This window comes from Salminus brasiliensis, chromosome 21 (assembly GCF_030463535.1).
Source record: "Salminus brasiliensis chromosome 21, fSalBra1.hap2, whole genome shotgun sequence".
Lineage (NCBI taxonomy): Eukaryota > Metazoa > Chordata > Actinopteri > Characiformes > Bryconidae > Salminus > Salminus brasiliensis.
In genome coordinates this window covers 3,485,640-3,511,812 of record NC_132898.1, presented here as the reverse complement: position 1 = coordinate 3,511,812, position 26,173 = coordinate 3,485,640, and the positions used below count along the sequence as shown (strand labels likewise).

Below are 26,173 nucleotides of genomic sequence, written 5' to 3'. Positions count from 1 at the left end.
TGTCTGTCTAATGTCTAATATTGATGAAATTTATTGCAATTATTTTATACATCTGGTGCATTGTAGCAGTTAGAGAACCACTTGCAGACAAAACAAAAGCTAAGCCAGGAAAGTGACTGCTTTTTACTACTGCAGGGAGAAAACTGTCTGCACAGACTGCTAGGGGTGGATTGGGATGTTTTTGACATTTAGCATTCGCCTAAAGAGATGCACTGAGACAGCCTTTTGAATTCTTCTGCTGAACTGACGTCCAAAGCACAGTTAGAAAATGAGCATTACATTCATTGCATCACCACTATCAAAGGTTTAGCCACAGTTCTTTTATTTACATTAGCAGAGGCACTGCCCTGACATTTTTGTATTTTTAGTTTTTTTAAGTTTACCCCCTCCAAAAAATAATATAAAAATATAATCAGATGGAACATCACAGTTTTAGTCATGACAGAGGTAATGATTTTAATGCAGTGTCTAAAAACAGGATTCAAACTATCATTGACATCCCACTCTGTCTGTTCCAAGGGCCAATCATTTGCCATCCTTTGTGGAACCAATATTCAGTGACCTTTGTGCATGCTATCAGAGTAAAGTGGGTAAAGTGAGTTGCTTATAAGCTGTGGAGGTTAGGATTTTTGTGGCTTATTTTGTTACTTAAAACAGAATCAAATCTTGCCCTCAGAACTTATACTGACCCTGAACATACGAGTATCCTTACACCTTTACTTCTGCTACATACTGCATGCCACAGTGAAAAACCTAAGATACTAGTATAGTGACTCGAGGGAGAGTTGCTGAGTGGCAAAGGTCAGAAAACTTCAAATAGTTTATGGAGGACAGTATATGGAAAAACAAGACTGATGTACTCCCCCTGACTTACACAAGCCTGCAAGTCTGTGATTCCCTGAACTGCTGAGGCACTCTCCAGGGTTCCCAAGATATAATTGGATTGTCCACAGAAATAGGAGGACTTGCACAAATTCCCAGAGCCCACAAAACACCTCATTTTGATGTCTAAACTCTGTTTTTATGTAACCGCTGCAGTACATTGTTCCATAGGTACTTGATTGCTCTCAACATTCCTGCTATTATATGTTCTGAGGTTTTGACAACATATACTTTTATTAAGCTGCCACTGTGAAAACTGGCACGCAGTGTTAAATACAAATCAAAGGCATTGTGACTGCCGTTTTCTTGTTTGACATTTGTCATTTGTTTGGAGAGCATTTGGCCTTTTTGTAGAATTCATTTAACATATTTTTGGTGTTTGTAAATCGTCAACTTTGTCAACCAAGAATTGGGATCATAAAAACAGTGCACAATTTCAGGCATTTGGAAATCTACTTTGTACAAGTCTGCAATGTTTCAATAATGATATCTTTGAAAAGCATTATAAAGTTAATATAAATAAAAGGCCACTCTTGTTCTAAATGCTCTGACATCCATTTTGGCCCATAATCATACATGTGATCCTTATGGTACTTATGCATAGTTCATTAATATTCCTAAGTGGCTAGATAGAGCACTGCAATGTTGGACAGTGTGTCCTGGGGGCACTGTGTAATGTAATCTTGGTTTACCATGAAAGAAGGAGATTTCTATGGAGATTATATAAGCTGTGTGTTAACATCTGTTAAAGAAGCTGAATAGACTAATTCAAAGGGCTGTTTATTTCAATATCTTTGGAAATACTATCAAAATTGCCATCAAAAATGATGCAGGCAGCTCTTAAGGTTGGTCTATAGGGAAGTCTGTAGAATGAGAAACGTGGAATGATGTGGTCAGCAATTAAAGTTGACCACCACCAGAATAAACTAGAACCGCCTCTAAAACCTTGATTGTTTGCGTTGAAATGTGATATTCCTACCTGGCCTATGGATATCTGATGCTTTTGACTTTAAGTGACTTTTTCAGTGTCTAAGCTAAAGCCTTGTGCAGTAAAAGACCATGACATTTGCCTTCTCTGTATTTCTGTATGAGCAATTTAGCAGTTTAGGAGTTCAAGGCCTGCATGGTCATCTTTGCGTCTGGCAGTTATTATGACTGTTATTACTAGTGTGGTAATCATCCATCACTTGTTCGTGTCTTGGTATGCTGGAAAGTTGGGAAGACTGTCTCTTCAAGTTTATAGAGAAAGACATGTGTTGTGTGAGAGAGTAAGAGCGAGAGTAAAAGAGAGAGAGAGAGAGAGAGATGGGGAAACGAGAGGGGAAAACTAGGGCATCAGAAGTCCCGAAGGCTTTGAGCATACATTTTGCATTTATTAATCACACACCCAGTGAGGAAGAGAGAGGAGAGAGAAAGCGTGAAAAGTGCGAGTGAGAGTCTTCCAGTTAAATTAGTTAATGGCAGATAATGATTTTTGTACAGATGGGTGCTGATCCTAGTGTAAAAGGGTCACAGATAGAAGCCGGTGCACTTGAACAGTGACAGTGAATTGTTATGGGTGCTTTGAGATTTTGACACTGACACCCCCCTAAAAAGTGTCCCGGTTGCATGCAGAGATGGAACAGCCTGCTTGAGTAGGCTGTGGTTAAGGATGCAGCGCACGTAGAAGCCTACATGAACAACTTTGCCAAACGTCGTTTCCACGGAATATCAGGGATATCAGGGAATACTGGGAGCGAAGGAGAAGGACTATGCTCTTCCTACAAGCTGTCCTGAGAAGAAGATTACTTAAAGGTACTCTGCTTTCTTATGTTACGTGTATGTGGCTGTCTTTTAGGGTGTCAGGCGTTGGTATATATCTTAAACAACCAGCTGTAACCGTGTATCATGGTCTGGTTTGCTGTTTTGGATGGTGCAAGAGATTTACCTCAGAGTTCTCGTCTTTTATTAGTTGGATAGGACGTCAATCCAGTATGAACACCCTCCATCCTTTAGAAAGTCTAAGAAAGACGTGTTTCTGTTAACATTAGTGGCTTTTAAAGACGTTTATGTGACAAAATGTTAGCCTACCTCTTCATACAAACCTACCGTAGTTGACATTAGACGTCGAAATCTCAAGTTAAGCTGCCCAAAACGTTTTTTCTGTCCTGAAAAAACACAGTTTATATATTATTCTCTTATTTTTACCCTGTTATGTATTTAATTTCACTGGTTTCTGTGCTTAAAACACCGGCTTACCGCAGCTGCTCTCCCGCTGTCCAGTTTTCCTGTCAGGTTTGGGTCTCGCACACGAACGCTCAACCGACACTGCATTCAAAATGTGGCGCGTGACTCAGCCATGTGCAGGGACCGCCACCTGTAGGCGAAGGATGGCCATGTTGGTGAGGGATTTGTCTCTGAAATGGCTCTGATTTGCTCAAATTTACCTGATTTTCTTTTCAGTATTCCACCAAATGTAGACCCACACCTGCTTATTCATTGTTTTCCCCCAAAATCAAGGATATTAAAATGACTTTGTCCACCTTTTGTTGGAGAAACTGTCTCTACTGTCCAGGGAAGAAGGCTTCCCACTTGATTTTGGATTAAGCATTGCTGTGAGGATTCGATTGCATTGAACGAAAAGATGACAGGAAGGATAAGGATTTAATAAGGATATTGGAGGAACACCACTACACCTCGAGGCTCGTCCTCAACTCCCCAACTTGAGCACCATCCATCATTTTAGAGAACACTCAATGCTCAATAGGGGTCTAATTTATTAGCAGTACTTCTATACAGGGATTAGACAAGCTGTGTGTGTATATGTGTGTGTGTGTGTGTGTGTGTGTGTGTGTGTGCATTTGCACATCTGTGTCAGCAATGGTTGCAACTTAAATTAGCTGAATGCATTCATTAGAAGGAGTGTCCACAAACATTTGGACATATAGTGTACATTTAAAACTATTCATTCAGCATTTCTGCAGAATTCAAGGGTATGAATAGGGAGTTTCCCCATATTCCCTGCAATAGAAGCCTCTCCTCTCCTGGGAAATCTTTCCACTAGATGTTAGAAAAGTTATGTATTTGATTGTATTCAACCCCAAGAGCAATGTAGCAAGGTAAGGAAGGCCACTGTTGTTGATTGATTAGCTCTGAATCACCAAAGGTATTGGATATTGGAGCTGCAGAGAAAGCAGTTTCACTGCTCCACATCTTATTGCTGTTGGACCCGATACCCGTCCTGCTGACCCCATTGGGCATGGTGACCTTAGGCTCATATGTGGATGCTCCAGAGTGACCCATTTTGTTGGCAGTGCTTTGTTATGGGGATTATATAAGCTATGTGTTAAGTAGCTGAGCTCGATAGAAGGGATTCTTGTGAAAAGCCAGTGTTGGTTGGATACAAAATTACAGTATATACGACGTAATCTTATATAATCTCTGGTAAAACGACTCTTTAGATTGTTCTTCAAGGGTTCTTTAGTGAAAACAGTTATTTCATATAGTACACAGTGAATGCTTTAATGGTTCTTTGCCTTTGCATTCAGTTTCGTTAAGGTCCCGTTGCTGACGCAGGCAATTCGTTGCACACAGCTGTAGCTCTTACAATCTGCATAGAAAAGAACTGGCAACAGAATGGGACGCTAGCCGAAAATGGGACAACAAAATGGGGAGCCTAAAGACACCATGCCCAGTGCCGGATGTTGACTGCAGGGGTTTAAAGCCTTCCAGCACTCCCTGTAACACTCTTTTGCAACTTCTGAAATGTTACATGAGCAGTTGTCTACAAACTTTTGGTCATATCATGTACCTGTAAATCTAGGTTTAAAAACCAGTATAATGGATTGCCATTCTGAGTTCTGGATTCGTCCCAAAGTCAGTTAGGCTTCTTGTTCACCTCCCATTTCACAATATCAGACAAGTGGTCAGTACGTTTGAAAAAAGTGAACCAGGCTCAGAACTACTTTATTTAGAGGTGCAAAATGCATCACATGTTCATGAGGGGTTTTCTTCGGCGACTGATTAGCGTGATGCACTCAGCACTGAGTCAGTTAGTGCTTTTAGTGTTGGATTGAGTCAGTATGGGCAATTTTCACCTATGTGGCTCTTATTGCAATAAAAGGATGGAGGAAATGATTCAGCCACACTCTTGCTTCAGAGTTTTCTTTATTTCAAACTCTTTTTTGATATTCTCACACACATAAACACACAGTCCCTGGTCTATGGTATACACAATGCACACACTCCTGTCAAGTCAGTGCAGCTATGATTAATTTGGAAATGCTTGAATCTGCAATACTGTAGCTACACCAGATCTCCTGCGTATAGATCTCAGTTACAGTACCGGTTCGTGTGGGAATTAGGCCTGCTCTCCACACATGGGCTACATCTATTACAGAGCACACAGACACATACAAAAGTGCTGTCTTCTGTACTTTCCTAATTTGTTTTTTGGTCTCTGCTGTTTACATCTAGGCTGGAATATGAAGAGGTGAAAAGCATAAGCACAAATATATTTAGCAGCACATTTTTTTTATATATTTGAAAATATGGGTTATTTAAAAGTCGATGGGGGGAATTGGTAGGTTTTTGTTTGGGATAAGTAACAGAGGCTGCCTCTTCAGATGAGTAAATTAGCTAACACAGTTAGTAATACTTTAGATACCAATGGGGACTCACTGTAAAACAATGCCTGCTAGCTAACTTATCTAGGTCTAGCTAGCCGGCTACGAGTCCAAACCCAGCAGAACCGGTCTCTCGTTTCACCTTTCTGCTCGACTTCGCTCTCAGACACCAGTTTTAATGGTCAACACTTGTGTCTGGGCTCAGCAGTTAGTCAGCAGCAGCTGCACTGGGCCGCCTAATACTCTAATAAACCTTTAAATGAAGCTTTCCAGCAGCAGTCGCTCGATCATTAGTCACCAGCCCAATCGTTTATAAGTGGGGTTTCTGTCAGAAAGGCTTGAATTAATTCTGTGTAGAGCAGACTGTTATCCGGCTAACTAAGCTAAGCTTAGTTAACCATCTTCCATCTCTCCTGATTCAAAGCAGTTTAACATTTGTAATGGTCAGATTTGTATAGTTTAACATGGTTTTGTCACTTTGTCTGACTGTGAGCAAACTGAACGTTTTATTTCGTAATGTTTCGGTTTTAAAACAAGACAGTTACCCCTTCGGTAACTCCATATACCGCTGTACTGTTTTGAGAGTTTAATGATATGGAAAAAGTGGATCCAGTCCAACCCTAATGTGAATATTCAAAACTGAGGCTGAAACTGAAATTGAATAATATGGTTTGTAGCCTTTGTTCAGTATTTTTTTTCCTTGTCAAAGTTGCTTTGCCTGAGTAGGGACCTTTGTGCCACGAGGAACTCAGATGCCCTGCTGAGTGTTCTACAAACGGTTCAGGCACTTTCCCATGCCACCCCAGTCACCCAGGCTGATTAATGTTTCGTGCGTTTGGGCAAACGGTTACCCTCGGGCTACTCCATTTCATTCCGTAATTCCTCTTTATTTGGATTTAGCCGTGAATAACCCGCTGCTCCATTAGCATAGCGTGTATGCCTCAGTTGCGCTGCTGGGGCCCTCCTGTCCTGAGACTAAATTAATAAGTGCGTAGCATTACAATATTTCTACATCTCTTTCATTATTGCTCACTAAGAGAGAAAGACTGGAGATGAATATTTAATGGAGTCTATATTTTTTCTGTACTCAGCTGCATTATACAGAAGGTCTCAGAGCATTTGTTACGGTGGGCCAGGTTGCCAACACGGAGAGTTTCACTCGGGCAAAGCCCGGCTTTGATCGCTTGGCTGTTTATTCATTTGAAAAATATCCTTGCGTTGTATAATACAGATAAGGTAAGGATTTAAAGTGCAGACATAAACGGAACACGGAAAAGAACAGGGAAGAGTATTGATCTTCTGGGCACCGCAGGATTAAACCGTTGACTGCACAGCTCACTTTTCCTGTACATTGCCTTTTCGAATCCCAGTGGGACGGGGGCTATTTTTGGATGCAAACATCTGGGAGAGTGATAAATCATTTCAGCTTCTTCTGACAGTGATTCCCCTTCTTGATGATGTGCGACCCCTGAAGATACTGTGGAGTTGTATCAGTTGTTTTCAATCATCTCACATTTAGCAGACCTACGTTTGAATTGCACTGCTCCACTGGTCTGCTCTCAGTTTAACCAAAGTCTTTATAGGAAAGCCTGTTCACGGTGAGGCCGTCTTTGCAATGCAGACGTTATTTTCAGTGGCACAAGATCAGAATATAGAAATCCACTTGAAATCACTGATGAAACAAAAAATATTTTCGGATTTGTTCTGGCTTCTGCGCTTGCGGTCATCACATTGGCCTTTATCTGTACCAGAGATGGCCATGTTAAGAGCTATGAGATCTCCCATTCATGTTTCAACCAGTGGCCGGTCTCCTCATGTATAACTCCCCTGGTTTGAACTCAGGTTCATTAGCCATGTGAAGGCCAGAGCATATTCCAGGACCAGGACTTTCCAGGACACTTCTGTTGTACATCTACACGATATTCATTGCTTTTATGATCATTTATATCACAATACCTCACAAGTGGACTCACGAATCAAGAAGTGAGGGCAGGCTTTTCCCATTAGCACCACAATATGTCTTAGTGGCTCATTTTGTTTAAGGGCGAGACTTTATCTGTATCAGACAATGTTGAGCATTATGAGAACTCCCATTACCTCTCACTTTTCGGAGTGTTTTGTTGGTATCGTCAGTGGTTAGCAATCGGAGAACCCACAGTGCAACTCTTTTTGCACACTTCTATACAGTGGCATGCAATTTGGGCACTCCAGTCAAGCTTTTGTAACTGTGAATATAGCTAAGTGAGGTAAATATGACATAAATCTGAGGCATAAAGTTAAAGATGAGACGTCTTTAATATTTTAAGCATGATTCTGTTTTTTATTTCCAACAAAAAAAGGAAAAGCTAAAGTTTCTTGGACCTTCTTGCCGGCACTGCTTTTTTTAAGGCCTCTGCTAAGATTTTGAAAGGTTAAGGTTGGGGGGACCTTGTTAAGGTGAGGGCCTTGGCAAAACCTTTAGCTTGAGCCTTGCTTAAATACAGAAGTGTGTGTGTGTGTGTGTGTGTGTGTGTGTGTGTGTGTGTGTGTTCTGAAGGCCACATATCTTACGTATTCCGGCAGCACTTCTTCCTAATGGAGTTGTGGACTCACCAAGTTGTCAAGGACAAAAACTTTTAGAAGAATCTTCCAGAATGAATGCTGATTGGACGCAGGCAGAACTTGATGGTTATCAAGTTGTTGGTTATGTGTTGGTTGTAGTTCCCAAGTTCCACACCTTCTGATGGCTGACATTGCCTGGTCACAGATAAGTACTGTATGCAATGCATGTAATCAAGATGTCTAGGAACCATACGTTTGGGTTTTCCTCTTGATTTGGGTCTTTGTTTTTTCTTGTTCTTCTGCTAAACACAAACCCTGGGTCCTTGGTCTCACTGCTGCTGGGATCTCCACAGAAGCACTAGGTGCTAGCATGTCTTTCGACTTGTTCATGTGGTTTAGGAACTGTGTTAAGCAGCACTAAACCCAAAAATATATAAAGAGGTGTATCCAAAATGTCCAAATCTCTCCGAATCAGGAGGACTCAGTTGTGGTGCTGGTCGGAGCATTTTCACTGAGTGAAGCCACCTTTTGCAGCCACAGCTCGGTGTGTGATTAGCATAGAAACAAGGCAGCCCTGCGGCCTCGGTGCATACCGTAAATCCTGGCATGATTGTAATCTCCGTAAGCTCTTTATGATTGCTGCGGAACTGATGGTCAACGTGACAAGAAAAAATTGTCTGCACAGCACAGCTGTCGTTCGGCTGCTGAGGCACATTTATTGATTTGAGGCTCATTTATTGATGGTTGGGTTTGTACAGGTGTCAGTTGTAATAAGAGGACAGATAAGTGTTTGTTGTTTACGTACAGGAAAGCTTCTCACTTTATTGAAGGTCATCAATGAACAGTTTTAACAGCATCTGAAATCAGAAAATATGGAAATCTTGACTCGAACACCTTTCGATCAAACCCTGGGTGGTCGTCATATCTGCTGTTTGATCTAATTTTCTCTGTTAAATATGTGACATTATTACTGATGTTGTATTTCATCTTTTTTTTTGACACAATTTAAGATGAATGGACCAATAGAAATGCTCCAAAATGACATTATATTTTACTTCAACTTTTTTTTCTTGTGTAAAGTTGCCATTTTGAAGCTACATGGATTTTGTATGTACATATCACTTGTTTTATTGTTTTTTTATTGAAAACAACAACAATAAACCCGCACCGATCCACACTGATCTCTCAAAGGACTGCACACTTGATCTGGACAAAAAAACCCCAAAAAAAACATAGCGCATCCAAGAAAACTTAATTTATCTTCTATACATTTTAGGTACTATGTACAAACATCTACATGGGTTTTCACCATTGCAAAGTACCCTTTTTTCATACTCTAAGAAAAAAGGGTCCCACATAATAAGAAAAAAAAGGTTCTTTGTCTTGTATCAATATTTTTTTAAAGGTTTTATAAAGAACAGTTTATATTTTTTCCCTTACAATAACTGCGTGAAAATAAAATGACTTGGAATAGGGAGAATAGCATCGCTGTACAGTCTCAGTCTGCAGTCTGAGTGACGACTATGTATATCTCAGCTTGTCCAAGAAATTGTGCTCTGTAGTGTTCTCAGAGCTCAAAGCACAATTACACTTCCCACTGGTAGGGGGAGCCCTGGAGCAAGAAAAGCAAGTTTTCTATCTGCAAGTATATATTATAAATATTATATATATTATAGTAATTAAACAAACCTTTACATGGTAATGTGCAATTGCAGAAAGGGCTGTTGCTACAGTCAAAAAGCCCATTTTCAGTAATGTATGGAACCCCTCATGCTTTAAGTGTGCTGTATGTAAAAAGATACACTGGCCTGCATTCAGTAACACTTACTGCTGGATTTTATATGATGCTGCATTGAGTCGTAAACATTATAGTGCTGAAATGACTGCATCATTAATTAGTTAGAAACGCTGTCCTTAGATGACTCACTGCAGGCCTCGGGTCAGAGATTCACACACCAGTTATGAACGTGGGTTACGGCCGGTGTTCGAGAGTTTATGTCCGTACTCTGTCTTTATAATGCAGAATTTTTCTCCACAAGTCCACAAGAGATTAATTAGGGTTGGGGGGAGGGGGGGTTGTGATCATCCTAGCATGTGCTTTGGGGAGGCTGAGGTGCGAAGCCTTTGAAAATGTTCTTTTTAGTAAGTCTGCAGGTCTCAAGAGAGGAGTCTGGGGTTCCAGGTAGCAAAACATTCATGTGGAAATGGACCCCTTGAGAAAGCTGGATGAAATGTTAATGGAATATTATCAGCTTATCTGGAATATTAAGGGAATAACTGGGCAAGAAAATCACTATTTTCCCAAATGTAGCTGATTAGCCAAGATGGTGTCTGAAATGTGCTTCTTTAGTTTCACTGGCTAGCAAGAAATGGAAGCTCCACCAGTTAGCTTAACCAAGCTCCTAATTGACTGGCTAAATTTGGATTAAGAGAAAAACGGTATTTTCATCAATTCCAGTGATTTTCAACATTTCTGAGTCAGTTTAATCATTAATATGTAAACAATGTCCTTCAGGGTCCATCAGACCCAGACCTCTGAGGCATCCAAAAGCTGTCCCAAAGGAATGCTATTACGTTATTATGAACGTTTATGAACACTGTAACAATGACACTGTAATTAGTTTCAAGTTTATTTGTCATTTGCACAACATGTCAGGAGATTTATGCATTGAAATGCATGTGGTGAGGCTCAGGTTGATACTCTACAGGAGGACAAAACTATATACATACTAAAAATAAAGTAAAAAATATATATATATATATTAAATAAATACATTGGCTACATGAGTGACTGACTGACGGACTAGCATCGCAACGGTATTAGCGTACCGTTCACCGGCCTCGCCCAGCAACGTTACCGTGAAGTTAGCATCGTTACCATATCTAAAAACCACATCTACAAACTGGTGAATAAGGCTCTTAAGGCCAAGGCTTGGGATCTTTACCAGGCAGGGTCACAGGAAATGCTACAGGAAACATAAAAGAGGTCATTTCATGCTACAGAACCTTTTTCACAGTATAGGTCAGATGTTTTGGTACCAAACTCCTCATTCTAGAGATACCATTGACCATTCTATGCAGCCAATAATGGCCCGGCATAACTAGACTCTGCTCTCTCTGTCCTGAAATCTGTCATTGTGGGTCAATGCAGATCTTTTTTTAGGTCAGGAGTGGTTGGAATATCTGGCATCCATCTGACCATAAAAGGCCGAACACATTAAAGGCCCCTGTTTTCATACAACATATCAAATAATTGTTCCCTCTGGTGCTCAAGACAGTTATTCATGCTTCACTGTGGCAGATGAATGCAATTACTTGCTGTTCCAACTGCCTTAGGTTACTTTGTGTCTTAGCAAGGTCTTAAGCTGTTGCTCGGTGGCTATATTTGGCCTTATTACAAAAAGGAATTCCGCCGCTTGAAAAATCATACGAGGCTCGTTTTCTTTTTAGCGTATTTCGTTTAAGGGCCCTTGGACTGCTTTTGCGCTTGGAGCGATAACTTTAGCGGCTCTATTCAAGCTAAGTCGCAAGGCACTGAGCCTCCTTAAGCGCGTCTTAGAACCTCCTTTGCAGCCCATTAAGCTTGATAAGCGCTACATGTGATGTGCAAAGCGTGCGCCACATCATAGGAAAGGGCGCGTAACACAGCCTTCCTCAGCCTCCCTTTTCAGCCTGACGGATGAAATGCGTACTTAGGTTGGCATCTAATTTCCCATCGTGACTCCATGCTCTCTCCGTGGCCCTATTCTTATTCACCTGCTTGTTCAGTTCACAATAGGTAGCGCACAAAACGCGGCGAGCTCTTTAAGCATTTCTAAGGCGAGTGTTTACCTTGTTTGCGAAACCATAAACACGAACTAAACGGAGAAAAAAACTAATGAGAAAAAAAAGAAGCCAAAGCTGGGAAGACACGAGTGTTGTTTGGCCCCATTGTGTCAAGTCGTATACCAGCAGAGGAGAAGCCAATGATCCAGTGGGTCCTCTTAATTCCAGTGGGCCTATTGAGTGAGATTTTGGTGTTTGGAGCAAAGTGTTGCTTAAAGTCAGTGATCTCTGGTCACTCCAGATTAACCTGTATGAAATAGACCCATCACGATTATTATTGCTTTTCCTGGCAGTTAGTTGGACTATATGTCCAAATATTTGTGGACACCCTTTTTAATGAATGCAGTTAGCTACTTTCAGTTGCACCCATTGGACATCTAACACAGATGTGCAAATGCACACATGCAGGCTGTCTAGTCCCTGTAAAGAGGTACTGCCAATAGAATAGGACTCAGCATGAACCTATTGGCACCATGCTGCCTAATAATGGCAGGTGTGGGCTAGTAGAGGGGTATAAAGCCCCCCAGCAATGATGGATGGTGCTCCAGCCAATACCTTCAGGACTTTGGAGTTGGGGAGTTGGGGACAAGGTGGGGTGGTGATCATTATCCAACATCCTGACCTCACTAATGATCTTGCTGCTGAATGCAATCAACCTTACATGCCACCTTGGATGCTAAACTGCGTCAGACTCTGCAGGTGGCAGCAGTAGAAATGCAGTGAATGGCTACTGAATGGAAAGCCATGCTGCAGATCCTGCAGATCTACGAATACTTGGGTGTTCTGAACATTTTAGGAGGTTTTTTTTACTCATGTTTTCTTGGATTCAGTACCAGTTAGCTGTCCAAATGCTATGTGTGTATGTGCTATTACTTCAGGGAAGTATTTTTTCACTACAGAAACTACCTCTATATACATTTTTTAATATTTCATTATTTTTTGCCCTCTTATTCCCCTGGTGGCTTTTTTCCTGTTGTCTGTGTGATAGAGGGCTGACTACTCATCTAATGAATAATCCACAGCCACTTCAAACAGCTCCGGCATGTCAGTGTTGTTGTACGTGGGAATATGTGGAACGTTATCACATTAGATGTAAAAATTGGAACCGCGGAGCTGCGCAACCTAGCCGAGCCTCACGGGTCACGTCGGATTTGGGAAATATTGACTAACGCGCTCCTGGGGGTGCTGACACACGCAGTTATTTTACATTGGAAATCTGATAAGTCTGCTCCACTTTTTTCTCATCCAGCTTTCCTACGACTGCAGAATCCCCCCCCCCGACAGCACACACCTGCAGGACGCTGGAGTGACCCTGACGAATACAGCGAATGACAATGCTCAACCTCTGAAGCCTTATGAGTTCAGACTTCATTCTATGTGGATAAGCATTAGTTCGTAGCCGGCTGAGGCAGGACTGCAGGACTGAGCAGCAGCTAGTCTCGTCATGGAGGCCGTCTGAATCACTCAGACAAACTCTGACCTGGAGGTTTAATACGAACCGGACGCAGAAATCCCTTTCGCTGCTTGTTTGGCCTCGGAAGATATTCTCCACGCTACGAGATAAACCGTGATGCGATTCTGATCCGGCATTAGCGGTTAAAGCCACCCAATCTCTGTGGTGGTATTTCCACCAAGATCCAGAACAATACATGCCGCCTTGGATGCTAATCAGATAGTGTTGGACTCTGCAGGTGGCCGCAGTAGAAATGCAGTGAATGGCTACTGAATTGAAAGTCACATTGCAGATCTTGCAGATCTACAAATAGTTGGGTATTTTTGGAGTTCTGAACATTTTAGGAGGATTTCTTGGATTTAATCAGTTGCACGTTTCTTGGATTTAATCAGTTAGCATGGGAATCGGTGAACTGTAAATCTGGAAAAATTGAAAATAGCTGCTGAATTTAACGGCATTTTGTCTCAAATGCCATTTTTTCTCATAATTTTTGCTGATTTTTAAGTTATAAGTTATACATTATCTTCCAGATCTTTGCAAGTATTTTCTTCTGAAATGTTTTGGTGCTAATCACTTAGCATGGGACTCGAAATGCACTCAGTGGCCGCTGAATTATCTTAGTCTAATTAATTTCTAATTAATGCTTCAATTAATTTATGTTTCAGAAAGCTTGATGAGCTTGTTTTACACTGAGGGGTTTCACACACATTCATACGTCCTAGATGCTAATCGAATTAGCTTGGGTCTCCTGAGGTAGGAGCATTGGAAATGCATCCAATGGAGTGGCCACTCCATTGAATATTTTTTTTGAGCTTCCAGCTTTTCAGGTGGGAATACCATAAGTGCCCACACTGAAAGACCAGAGAACAGAGAGCTACGCTGTCTTACAAACCTCTGAACCTTTTTTTTTGAGTTCTGAAAGTATCATGATGAGCCTATGATGTTTGCACTGCTTAACAGGCCAGAATATTGATCTTCTCTGGATGGAGCTGGCCCGCCAGAAGCCGAGGCCCAGTGAAAGAACATCAGACAGCAGGAGATGGAATGAGACAAGAGGAACGAGAGAGAGGAGGCGACACTCGCATCAGTTGGTCTGGCAGGGTGTTAGTCATTCGTTTCTCTGGGGCAGGCTCATGGGTGGGTGGGGCAATGGGGACTGGATCGTGTGTGATTCATGGAGGCAGGGCTACAGGCTAAAGCTCTTCTGAGAGGGAGGCAGGAGGAGGCTGGGCCTCCAACACTGTTTCATCCAAACGTTCCAGCCAAGCAATATACACAGAGATCCTGCATGCATTCCTCAATGGGGCTATAAGTGTGTGTTGGGGTGATTTAGAGCTGGGAGATTAGAGTTTGGTGGAGGTATCTCCGGCGGCTTTCAAAGAGGGAAATTGAAGTCTCCAGTCGCTTCACATTCCTATTGCTTCAGCCTTTGAGGCAACGTTTCTTGGATTTGATCAGAGTAGGAACATCAAAACACTAAATTTCCAATCAAGAGGTTCTCACATACAATGTCCATTACTTAGACCTGGTGTTGTTCATCTTACGGCACAATTGCTGGGTTTTATCCCTTATTCAGGCTGTTGGAACAGCCCATTCTTCTACAAGGGGGTTTATCTGCTCCAGAATCTGTTACCTTTTGGGAGCCATACAGGCAACAAGAAGGAATCTCCAATTGCTTTTGAAGGGGCTACAACTAGGAACATCATAACACTACATTTCCAATCATAAGGTTCCTGGTTTTAAACATTCCTTGGTTTTTGATCAGAGTAGGAACATCAAAACTCTCTGAACTTCCAATGAAGTGGTTCTAAACCAGCCTTATTCAGCTTCATCTCCTTTTTCAGGCATGGAATTGTTCGTTTGACGGCACAGTTGCTGGGTTTTATCACTTAATCAGACTGTTGGAAGAGCCTTCTTTTGATGGACCAGATGCTCCCACTTAATCTGTAGAAATCTGCCAAACATTTCCAATCAAGAGGTTCTCAACTACATATATCCATTACTTAGACCTGGTGTTGTTCATCTGACAGCACAATTGCTGGGTCTTATCCCTTATTCTGGCTGTTGGATGAGCCTCCTTTTCTACAAGTGGGTTCATCTGCTCCAGAATCTGTTACCTTTTAGAAGCCAAACAGGGAAATAACCAAACAGTCTTGTTCATGTGGAACGTTTTCGTACGACCTGGGAGGTTTTTGGAGGGATCTCCAGCTGCTTTCGAAAGGGGCTACAACTGTGTAGGAACATCATTACACTACATTTCTAATCAAAAGGTTCCTGGTTTTCAACTTTCCTTGGTTTTTGATCAGAGTAGGAACACCAAAACTCTCTGAACTTCCAATGAAGTGTTTCTCAACCAGCCTTATTCAGCTTCATCGCTTTATTCAGGCGTAGAATTGTTTGTTTGATGGCACAATTGCTGGGTTTTATCATCTAATCAGACTGTTGGAAGAGTTCCCTTTTGATGACCAAGATGCTCCCACTTAATCTGTAGAAATCTGCCAAATATGATATGTACAGTCGTGTTCACATTTGACGTTTTTAGACCTGGGAGGTTTTTGGAGGTATCTCCAGCTTTTGAAGGGGCTACAGCTAGAGATAAAGTCTTCAATTTCTTTACATTCATATTGCTTAGCCTTTAAGGCAACTGTCCTTGGTTTTTGATCAGAGTAGGAACATCGAAACTCTCTGAACTTCCAGTAAAGTGGTTCTCAACTGACCGTATCCAGCTTCATCTCCTTATTCAGACGTGGAATTGTTAGTTTGACGGCACAATTGCTGTTTTATCACTTAATCAGACTGTTGGAGGAGCCCCCTCTTCTACAAGTGGGTTCATCTGCTCCAGAATCCACCACCTTTTAGAAGCCTGGAGAGGCGAATCAATGAAAAACAAGGTTCTTGTTCGCCTGGGACGTTTCTAGACCTGGTCCATGTCCATCCAGAGCCTAAGTAATCTCTTTTGTTCTCCGACAGTCACAGCTGAAGGAGGAACCAAGCCAGAGCGCAGCCTGTGAAGATGGTTCAGTCCTGCTCCGTGAATGGACAGCTGGCGAGGAGTTACGGAGAGCACGGGTGTACCCTAGCGCTTGTGTGTGTGTGTGTGTGTGTGCTCTTGCGCCTACACTCGCAGCCCCGCTCGCACAGCGGCCAGGCAGAGGGAATCCGCTTTGCGTGGCACGAGGAGCTTTGATTCGGGCTCTGCACTGTGTGTGGGAGTGTGGTGTGTGAGTGAGTGAGTGTGTGTGTGTGTGTGTAAGTCTGAGCTGTGTGTAAGAGCGGCGCACGGCAACATGTTGTGTGGACTGCGGAGAGAAGTGAAGAACAGCTTTGGTGAGCACTGCACTTTTGTTGCCGTTGCTTCTTTAACCAGCCTTTGTGTCTGTTGTACAGCGTGAAGCCGGGCGCTGTGTGCTGTCTCCTGCGCCACAAGTAGAGATTAGAAGCCATCAGTCAGGGGGACGTAATTGGCTGGAGTCCTCTGGGTCACTGTAGCTCTTATTGCCTTATTTTCTCAAGAGGTGCTCTGATTTACTGCTTTCAATAGCTCAGAAGACCACCGAGCGAGCTCGTGTTGCAGGTTGCAGGTCTTTGAGGACGTCTGACGTGTGGAAATTCATTTTACTGCATGTGTGTGTGTGTCCACTAGCCTGTCCACCTCTTTGTTATTGAGGCTTTGTGAGTCACTGTGTCAAATGGTTTGTTTGGTCAGCGTGTGGTTAAATCAGGGTCAGTATGCAGTCTGTGTGCAGTATGTATTGTGTTACGGCTGGCTGCTATTAAGACTACCTGTAAATGTGGACACATGAGGGACACTCTACACTCTTATAAAAAAGGGGGTCATCAAGGGTTCCTTAGCAAAGCCAGCTAAGCATAGCTCTGTATAGAACTGTAGAACCATTTGAGCGCTTGAAAGGGTTGCTGTGCCTGGTAAATTGCTTTTTTATGAGTTTTCATATTGTGGATGTCACGCAAAATGCTTGTATATCCTAAAACCGGCAACTTTACAGGAGGAGGAAAAAACCTTCTTAACTTTCAATGGAAGTCAATGTAAAAAGGTTTTATTCCATAGTCATTTTGGAGCATTTCTATTGATCCATTCTTTATAAAATTGAGACACAATGTGAGGAACAACTGACTGATTCACATGATGTCAAAAAGTAAAAACTGTCAAAAATAATGAGACAAGAATTTTCTTTATAGATTTAAAAAAGGTTCTATATAGCACCAAAATAGGGTTCTCTTTATAGTAAAGAATAAATATGCTAGGTTCTTCAAATTATGCCATAGAAGAGCATCTTTTGGTTCCCTAAAGCTGAGCTGAAGTTTGTGAAGAAGATCTGGTTCCTCATTTAAAGGTTCCTTACATTCACAGATCTCTCTTACATAACTTGTTCTATAGCAAACCAAGAGAGTTTCTTCTGTGGCATTGCTTAAAGAACCCTTTCAAGAGTGAAGAACCTGTTATGCTTAATAATAGTACTTACAGTTCTAGTTCTAATTGACTAGAGCACATTGGAAGACCTCTGTTATATGGTTGTTCATAGAACCTTTTAAAAGGGGTTCTATATAGCACCAAAAAGTGGTCCCTTAATTACAAAATAAAGGTACTGCAGGCTCTGAGGTCGTTAGTTTGAATCTTGAGTCATGCTGCTTTGCCATCAACACCCGGGGTCTGAGGGAGCACAATTGGCCGTGCTAGGGGGAGCTACAGATGGGTGGTTAATTGGCAGAACTACTATTTGACTGCAGAACACTGTTATAAAGAGTGGTAAATAACAATATTTAATGTATAAATTAAAAAATAATTACTTATAATACCAATATGTTTTAGTCCTTAATTAAAATAAAATAATTATAAATAATTCCAATATTTTATTCATAGACTAAAAATGACTTTAATATTAGTTATAAATAAGTTATAAATAATATTAATATTTCATTAATACATAAACAATAATAGTTATAAAGTATACGAATTGTTCATTTATACAATTAAATACATTTGTTATAAATAATATTAATATTTCATTTATACATTTAAAAAACGGTTATAATTTATACTAATATTTCATTGATACATTTAAAATGAAATAGTCATAAATGATACCAATATTTTTATTTATAAATGAAAAATAATTTGTTATAACATATAATACAAATATTTATTTATATTATTCATTTTAAAATAATTAGTTATAATTCATATTAATATATTGATATAGAAGCAAACATTGATTCGGCAATATCTCTGATAAAGTCCGCTAACACACTGATCAGGTTCAAATACAGTATCCCAGCCGGACAGATCGTCTGGTGATTTCAGGAGCGGCTCTCCCAGCGTGTCCGAGATCAAGTCATCTTCTCGGCTCTGTGGAGGGATTGAGGAGACTGCGCTGCATCTGTGAGGAACATAAGCAGGAGTCATGCTACAGCGCTCTGCCTAATGTTCTCCCAGTGGGGGTGAGATGTGTGTGTGTGTGTGGTGCTGTGCCTCAGAGATGTATGGCAATAGGGAAGAGATGAGAACTGTTGATGAACATGCCTGATGAAAGGATGTGCATGAGTGCCTGAGTACTCAGTTAACTGTCGCGGGTTCCAGTCTCACGAGAAGTCAGACCAGACCTTCTGTGAAACAGCACGTCTCTGTTTTTACCGACTGTGAGACAGGGCAGCTGTGCTGCTGCTCGGTGTTAGAAATTCTTAGAAAACTGAAGATTTGACTGATATCTCGAACCGTTATTAGACTTAAAATAACGCCAGAAGAACTGAACGTTCAGGGGGTCTGAGGGTTGGTTTGAGGACCACTGCTCTAGCTTATTTTTCCTAGATGTTAACTACTCCAGTTAATGTTCACTAGATGTTAATTACTCTAGCTGATGTTCACTAGATGTTAACTACTCCAGTTAATGTTCACTAGATGTTAACTACTCTAGCTGATGTTCATTAAATGTTAACTACTCTAGCTGATGTTCACTAGATGTTAACTGCTCTATATAATATGAACTAGATGTTAACTTCTCCAGTTGATTTTAGCTAGATGTTAACTACTCTAGCTGATGTTCACTAGATGTTAACTACTCCAGTTGATGTTCACTAGATGTTAACTACTCTAGCTGATGTTCACTAGATGTTAACTACTCCAGTTGATGTTCACTAAATGTTAACTACTCCGGTTGATGTTCACTAGATGTTAACTACTCTAGCTGATGTTCACTGGATGTTAACTACTCCAGTTGATGTTCACTAGATGTTAACTACTCCAGCTGATGTTCACTAGATGTTAACTACTCCAGTTGATGTTCACTAGATGTTAACTACTCTAGCTGATGTTCACTGGATGTTAACTGCTCTATATAATATGTTAACTACTCCAGTTGATGTTCACTAGTTGTTAACTGCTCTAGCTGATATTCACTAAATGTTAACTAATCTAGCTGATGTTCACTAGATGTTAATTGTTCCAGCTAATGTTCACTAAATGTTAACTGTTCAAGCTGATGTTAGCTAGATGTTAACTACTCTAGCTGATGTATACTAGATGTTAATTGCTCTATCTACTATTATCTAGATGTTAACTGTTCTAGGTGATGTTAGATGGTAACTACTTTAGCTAATGTTTACTAGATGTTAACTGCTCTAGGTGATGTTAGATGGTAACTACTCGAGCTGATGTTCACTACATGTTAATCTCTCTAGCTAATGTTAGCTAGATGTTTACTGCTCTTACTGATGCTGTTGGATATTAACTGATCTAGCTGACGATAGCTACATATTAACTACCATAGCTAATTGTTGACTACACTAGCTGATGTAAGCTTGACATTAACAATTCCAGCTAATGTTAGCTAGACATTAACTGCTTTAGCTGATGTTAGCTAGGTATTAACTGCTCTAACTGATCTTGGCTCCTCTAACTGATGTTAGTTAGATGTCAAATGCTCTAGCAGATGTTAACTCCTCTAACTGATCTCAGCTAGGGCTAGAAACACTGAAAACATGGCATGTCATCCACTGAGGAGAAAACAGCGTAATCTAGTGGTTAGCTCTACATTTGGATGCTATTTTTTTATTTTGATTCAGATTATCTGAAGATCCTTTCATAAAGTCATGAAGATACTTTGACTGAAGACCAAAGGAAGTCAAAATGCAAACTTCTAGCTTGAGGTTACCTGAGCTGTGCATCCTGATAAACCTGTCTACCTCTCTACTGTTGTCTCTCTCTCACACAGGCCTACATACCGACACTTATTCATTGCACGTTGTCAGCCAACTCTCCATTGGGCGGATCTGTAATAAGCAATTACAGCAATATCTAAATAAACTCGCCAAGCCAAAACTCTGACACTGCGGTCTGAATGCTTCACCAGGACTGGCTACCGACAGTTAACAAGCTCATCAGCGTGTTAGCCTCGCTGTTTCTCACTGTGCTCTGAGGTCTTAACAGATTTTCCAGACTGATCATGCATACAGCTGCATCAGCGGTGTTCCCCCATTCCTTCAGCGGCAGCTCTAATGAGAAGTCACTTTGCATGCCACCACTAATTAGACGGGAAGTCGTCACTGCAGCTTTGGGGACCAAGGTAGGGAGCGATAGGCCAGACGGTGAGAGCCTTGAGAAAAATATTGATTTTTCCAGTCCGTTCTCTCAGCTTTAAGTCTGCTGTATTTCCTGTTGTCCTCGGGCACAACACCAGCCCCTAAAATGTCAGAAATGAAACCTTCTACCTTTTGTGTATCTCCTCCGAGGTGAACAACCAGTAATTTTACCAGCTGCCGCCTTCCCCTGCCTCCCACACGCGAGAGGTTGGACGCGCTCTGCAGCGCCGGCCGAGTGAAATGTCCTCCCCTTTGTGCCTCGCCTGTGACTAATCTCACATTTTAAACAGCTAGCAATTTGGAGCTACTTATTACACTAATTGTAGCTTGTTTTCCAGATGCCGCTTTGCTTGTTTTACCATGTTATTCAGGGGGGTAGTGAAGGAAAGTGCACTCGCTATAATTACGCATGTATTTTTTTTTAGTCGTACTCTTATAATAATGCACATAATCACTGCATATTTTGCAGAAAATTGCTTTGGTGCAGCAGTTGGGGATAATATGGGCCGAGAAGGGGAAGAGGAGAGCGTGAGATGGTTCCAGCACTTTAATGAATTGTTTCAGACAATGCAGACACTCTCGGGAAAGAAGGAAAAAAAGACCAGCCAGTTTTGTTTGTAATTGATTTTCATCTTTGTTCGGGATGTGTGGCTTACAGCAGAAGATAACGAGGATTGGGCTTTGGGCCAAGGAGACCAATCTTGACGCCGCTATCATTAGCACAACCGCTGCCATTTTAAATATGTTGTTTGGAAGATGTTGATGATTTAGAAGCATTTAGATGAACTCCAGAAAAGCAGAACGCTTAGAGGGGCCCTTAGGACCGGTTTGAGGACCACCGCTCTAGCTTTTGTTCGTTAGATGTTAACTACTCTAGCCGATGTTAATCAGATGTTAATTTCACTACTTGATTTTCAATATTAACTACTCTAACCTATGTTAATTAGATGTTAACTACTCTAGCCAAAGTTAATTAGATGTTCGTTTTTGTGGTCAATGTTAGATGTTAACTACTCTAGCCGATGTAACTTTGATGTTAACTACTCTAGTCAGTGTTAGTTAGATGTTTATTTTTGTAGTCTGTGTTAGATGTTAACTACTCTAACCAATGTTAATCAGATGTTAATTTATCTAGTTATTGTTAGTTAGATGTTAACTACTCTAGCCAAAGTTAATTAGATATTCTTTTCTCTGGTTGATGTTAGATGTTAACTATTCTAGTTCATGTTATCTTCTCTAGTTGATGTTAATTAGATGCTAATTTCTCTAGTCAATGTTAGTTAGATGTTTATTTTTGTAGTCAGTGTTAGATATTAACTACTCTAGCCAAAGTTAATTAGATGTTAACTACTCTAGCCAATGTTAATTATAAGTTAATTTCTCTAGCTATTATTAGTTAACTTCTTTGGTTGATGTAACTTCGATTTTAACTACTCTGGGCAATGTTAATTAGATGTTAACTACTGTAGTCAATGTCAATTAGATGTTATTTCCTCTTTTTGATGTTAGTTAGATGTTTGTGTTTGTGGTCAATGTTAGATGCTAACTATTCTAGCCGATGTCAACTACTCAATGTTAATTTGATTTTAACTACTCTAGCCAATGTAACTTTGATGTTAACTACTCTAGTCAGTTAGATGTTTATTTTTGTAGTCTGTGTTAGATGTTAAGTACTCTAGCCTGTGTTAATTCAATGTTAACTCTTCTAGTCAATCGTAATTAGATGTTAATTTCTCTAGTTGATGTTAGATGTTAACTACTCTAGCCAATGTTAATTAGATGTTAAGTACACTAACTGATGTTTGCTGGATGTTAAACTGCCCTAGCCGATGTTAGTTGGACGTTAACTACTCTAGCTGATGTTCACTAGATGTTAACTGCTCTACTTGATATTCAGTAGATGTTTACTGTCTTAGCTGATGTTAATTAGATGTTATCTGTGCTATCTGATGGTAGCTAGATGTCAACTGCTCTAGCTTATGTTCGCTAGATTTACCTACTCCAGCTGATGTTAGTTAGATGTTAAGTACTCTAGCTTTCTAGCCGATGTTAGGTAAATGTTGACTACTCTAGATAATGTTAGATGTTAACCTGACAATGTTTTCTTTAGCTAACTGCTGACATTTTTAAATACATTGTTTGGAAGACGTTTAACCTAGTGGCTTTAGCAGTACGACTGATGGCGGTGATGTTTGCTCTTTAACTTGCGTTTAAGTTGTGAAGGAGGCCACAGAAGTGCTAAGGCCCTACGGCAGCTCTGTAGTACAGATGCTCCATGACCTACATGACACCCCTGTCTCTGCATAATGTCCCCACATTCTCCAAGTATTCGCTGTCCCTGCGTGTACGAGTACTTGCTCTTTGGCACTGTGTGATATCCGGACGTACGGATTCATTCTTGCTGCCGAAAGCGTTTAATGAGTTCTGTGTTGTATTGATTGCCTGTCCACATGATTTCAGTACCACCTAATTGAGCCAGCCTGTAAAAGCTTGTCGGTTATTCAAGAGGAAAGTAATAGCACTAACATCAATGGAGCGGGGGGTTGGCATGCTCTCGTACCTCCCTCCGCCTGGGTTCTGTCCTCTTGACAGGTCGTTACATCCCGTGTTTAAATTTGCAGTGAAACATGGTGGCAGCCCGAGGCTCGGATTGCATTACACCTTCCATCGGGAGAGCGAGAGAGGCAGGCACACTGGGGCGGAGGTCAGAGCGCTGGAATTTGTTCACAGCTAAACTTGTTACTCGGCTGTCAGACAAAACAGCACATGTAAAATCACCTACATCACTCCGTGGGGTGTGTAAAGTGTATACTGTGCAAAAGAGAATCAGCTCTAACAGCTTCTAATCTGGGCAGTAAGTGTTTATCTGCTCAGTAAAACTCTGATATTAGAATAAACACTAAAGTGGTGGAGGAGGTTCTCCATCACTGTGTTCATCATTAGAACATCTCCAAAGTTCTCCTCTCTCATGGAGTCTAGTGTTATTTAGAGTTCTCCTCAGATCAACACCTGGTTTGGTGGTAAATCAGGGCTTAATGATGGTAAATCAGGTGAGCTGCTGCTGCTGCTGCTGCTGATGGAGTTGAACACATCCTCCACGCTGTGCTGGCTGGACTGGGGGGCGTCCAGGAGAAACTTGGAGGAACTGAACTCTGTTCTTCAGACTAGCTCACCGACAAGATCTCACTACTTTCTTTCTTCAGAATGAGAAGCTCTTGAATCTGTTCTGATGAGATCTGGAGCTTCTACATAAAAAAAAAACCCATCATATGGCTGGGAAATATGCCTTTAAATTATTATATATATATACATTTTATATATATTTTATATATATATAGACCCATATGAGAATTTCCTGGCATTTTTGTCTGGTAGACCTGTATGACCATTTGCTTCCATACACCTACAGAGACCCTCACTGCACTGGACCCCCTTATCCCAATCCATGAATCCTGTCACAAACCCCACAGGTATTCATAGCCAGATCATCCTCGTGCAGCTCCATCTGCAGGAGCTTGAACTTTCTACCACCTTTAACATGCAAGGTGGCTAATGTTTTGTCCAGTCATTTTGGAGCATTTCTATTGGTCCATTCACTATAAAATTTCAACACAATGTAAAGAACACCTTTCAGATTTATGTTATGTCAAAAATCTAATAAAAAAAAGTAGAGTTAGAGGAAAAGATACAAAGTTTTGTGAGAGCGATTTTACACACAGCCAGAAGTCTTGACTTGAAGGTAAAAGTGAAGGCTGGGGTGAACGGCGGCACTGCTGAACTTCAGAAAACCAGGCCTCTCAAGTGAGGCCGCCAAAAACCTCGCCTCACCCTGTTGTCGTAGCAACGCTGATTAGTCGGTTGGCTTTGAAACCCAGCTAGCTCACTTGGGCCAGGCCTCGTCAGATGCATATTTAAAACACACATCTGTGCACATATGCGTTGCAAAGTTGTGAAGTTTAATGATAAGATGGGACTTGGGTTATTAGGGCCGTGTGATTTCTACGAAGTGGAGAACATGTTCCTGTGACCTTCTACAAGCGGTAGAATGGTAAGATTGTTCCAGATAGATGTAGTGCCAATTTCCACATTTATAAATGTATAAATAGATAAATACATGGCAATGGAGAATATCAGTATAATGTTTCATGTTTTGAATGTGTTTGTTTTCTCTTGCTTAAAGATAAATTAGTAAAAATATGATTAATTTCTGATTTGGAGCCCTGCTGAATGGCGTAGCCAGTATAGATCACTGACCCTGCATTGCAGGTTTTTAGGTGTTTTAAGGTGGGTTGTTCCTCAGCTCTTCTGTAACTGGGGTCCCATTTGCTTGATCTCACACCAACAAAAGTGTCAAAAGTATTCGCATTCATTACTCAGGTAGAACTAAGTATAGATACTAGGGCTTAAAAGACTTGAAGTATGAACTTAAGCTTTTTACTCCAGTAAAAGTGTAAAAGTACTGGTTTCAGAACGACTTCAAGTAGAAAAGTAAAAGTAATGAAAGGAAAACAAAGACCGAAAGCTTAGGCCGCACCACAGGGGTCTATAGTGCACTACCCCTCTACCCCTCTACTCTACACAAACCCATTTCTCTAAAAGCCATAATGAGGAGAATGATCTATTAAAATGTTAATGTTAAAAATGTTGGGCTGCACTAGGCTCCTGTTTCAGCTGCAGATCCGCCCTTTGAAAATGAAGCATTTCAGTAATATCAGCTCTATTAAAGGAGCGTCTCTGTGCTCTACTGAGCATCAACATGAGCTTCATGGAGGAAAATATGAGGAGTCGTTGTCTAGAAGTTTTGTAAAGCTGCAGAAAGTCAGACTTCAGAGGCGTGTGATCAATAAGCTTTACTGGAATGTAAATGTGGGGCTCAGTCGGGACGTTTCACTGCAGGTCTCTTGAGTCTCTGCCACGGACACAGTCTTCATACTAGACTACAGACGTCTGCTGTGAGCTCGCTGGAGAGTGACGGGACGTGTGCAGGTGTGATGGATCTCTTATAAACCAATAGGGAGTCAGAATGGTCTCTGTTTATACTTCTCATCCAACCACAGTCAGACTCACACTTTCCGGATGGAGAGATTTATCTGGAGAGGGTTTTTTTGAAGGATGACGAGCCGGAATGAAAACAAATGGAAATACAATAGAAGTAACGAGGCTGAAAAATAATTACTCCAGTATTTATTAGTATAGATAACCAAAATTTCAAAGTATCTTACTGAAGTATCTTACTTCGTTACTTGACACCTCTGCACACCAAGCTATAAACTCC

General features: G+C 41.0%; 1 protein-coding gene across 5 annotated transcripts in view; it reads left to right on the top strand.

Moving 5' to 3' along the window:
* Positions 1-26,173, top strand: part of grip2b (glutamate receptor interacting protein 2b) — a 214,287-nt gene that overhangs the window by 109,786 nt on the left and 78,328 nt on the right. Inside the window, exon 1 of one of the 5 annotated variants that reach the window (XM_072665623.1) lies at positions 16,493-16,632. The exons of the other annotated variants lie outside the window; for them this stretch is intronic. Within the exon in view, the coding sequence (XP_072521724.1) occupies positions 16,593-16,632 (40 nt within the window). The 5' untranslated portion in view covers positions 16,493-16,592. Of the gene's footprint in view, positions 1-16,492; positions 16,633-26,173 lie in introns of those variants that run through there. 5 annotated transcript variants of the gene reach the window in all.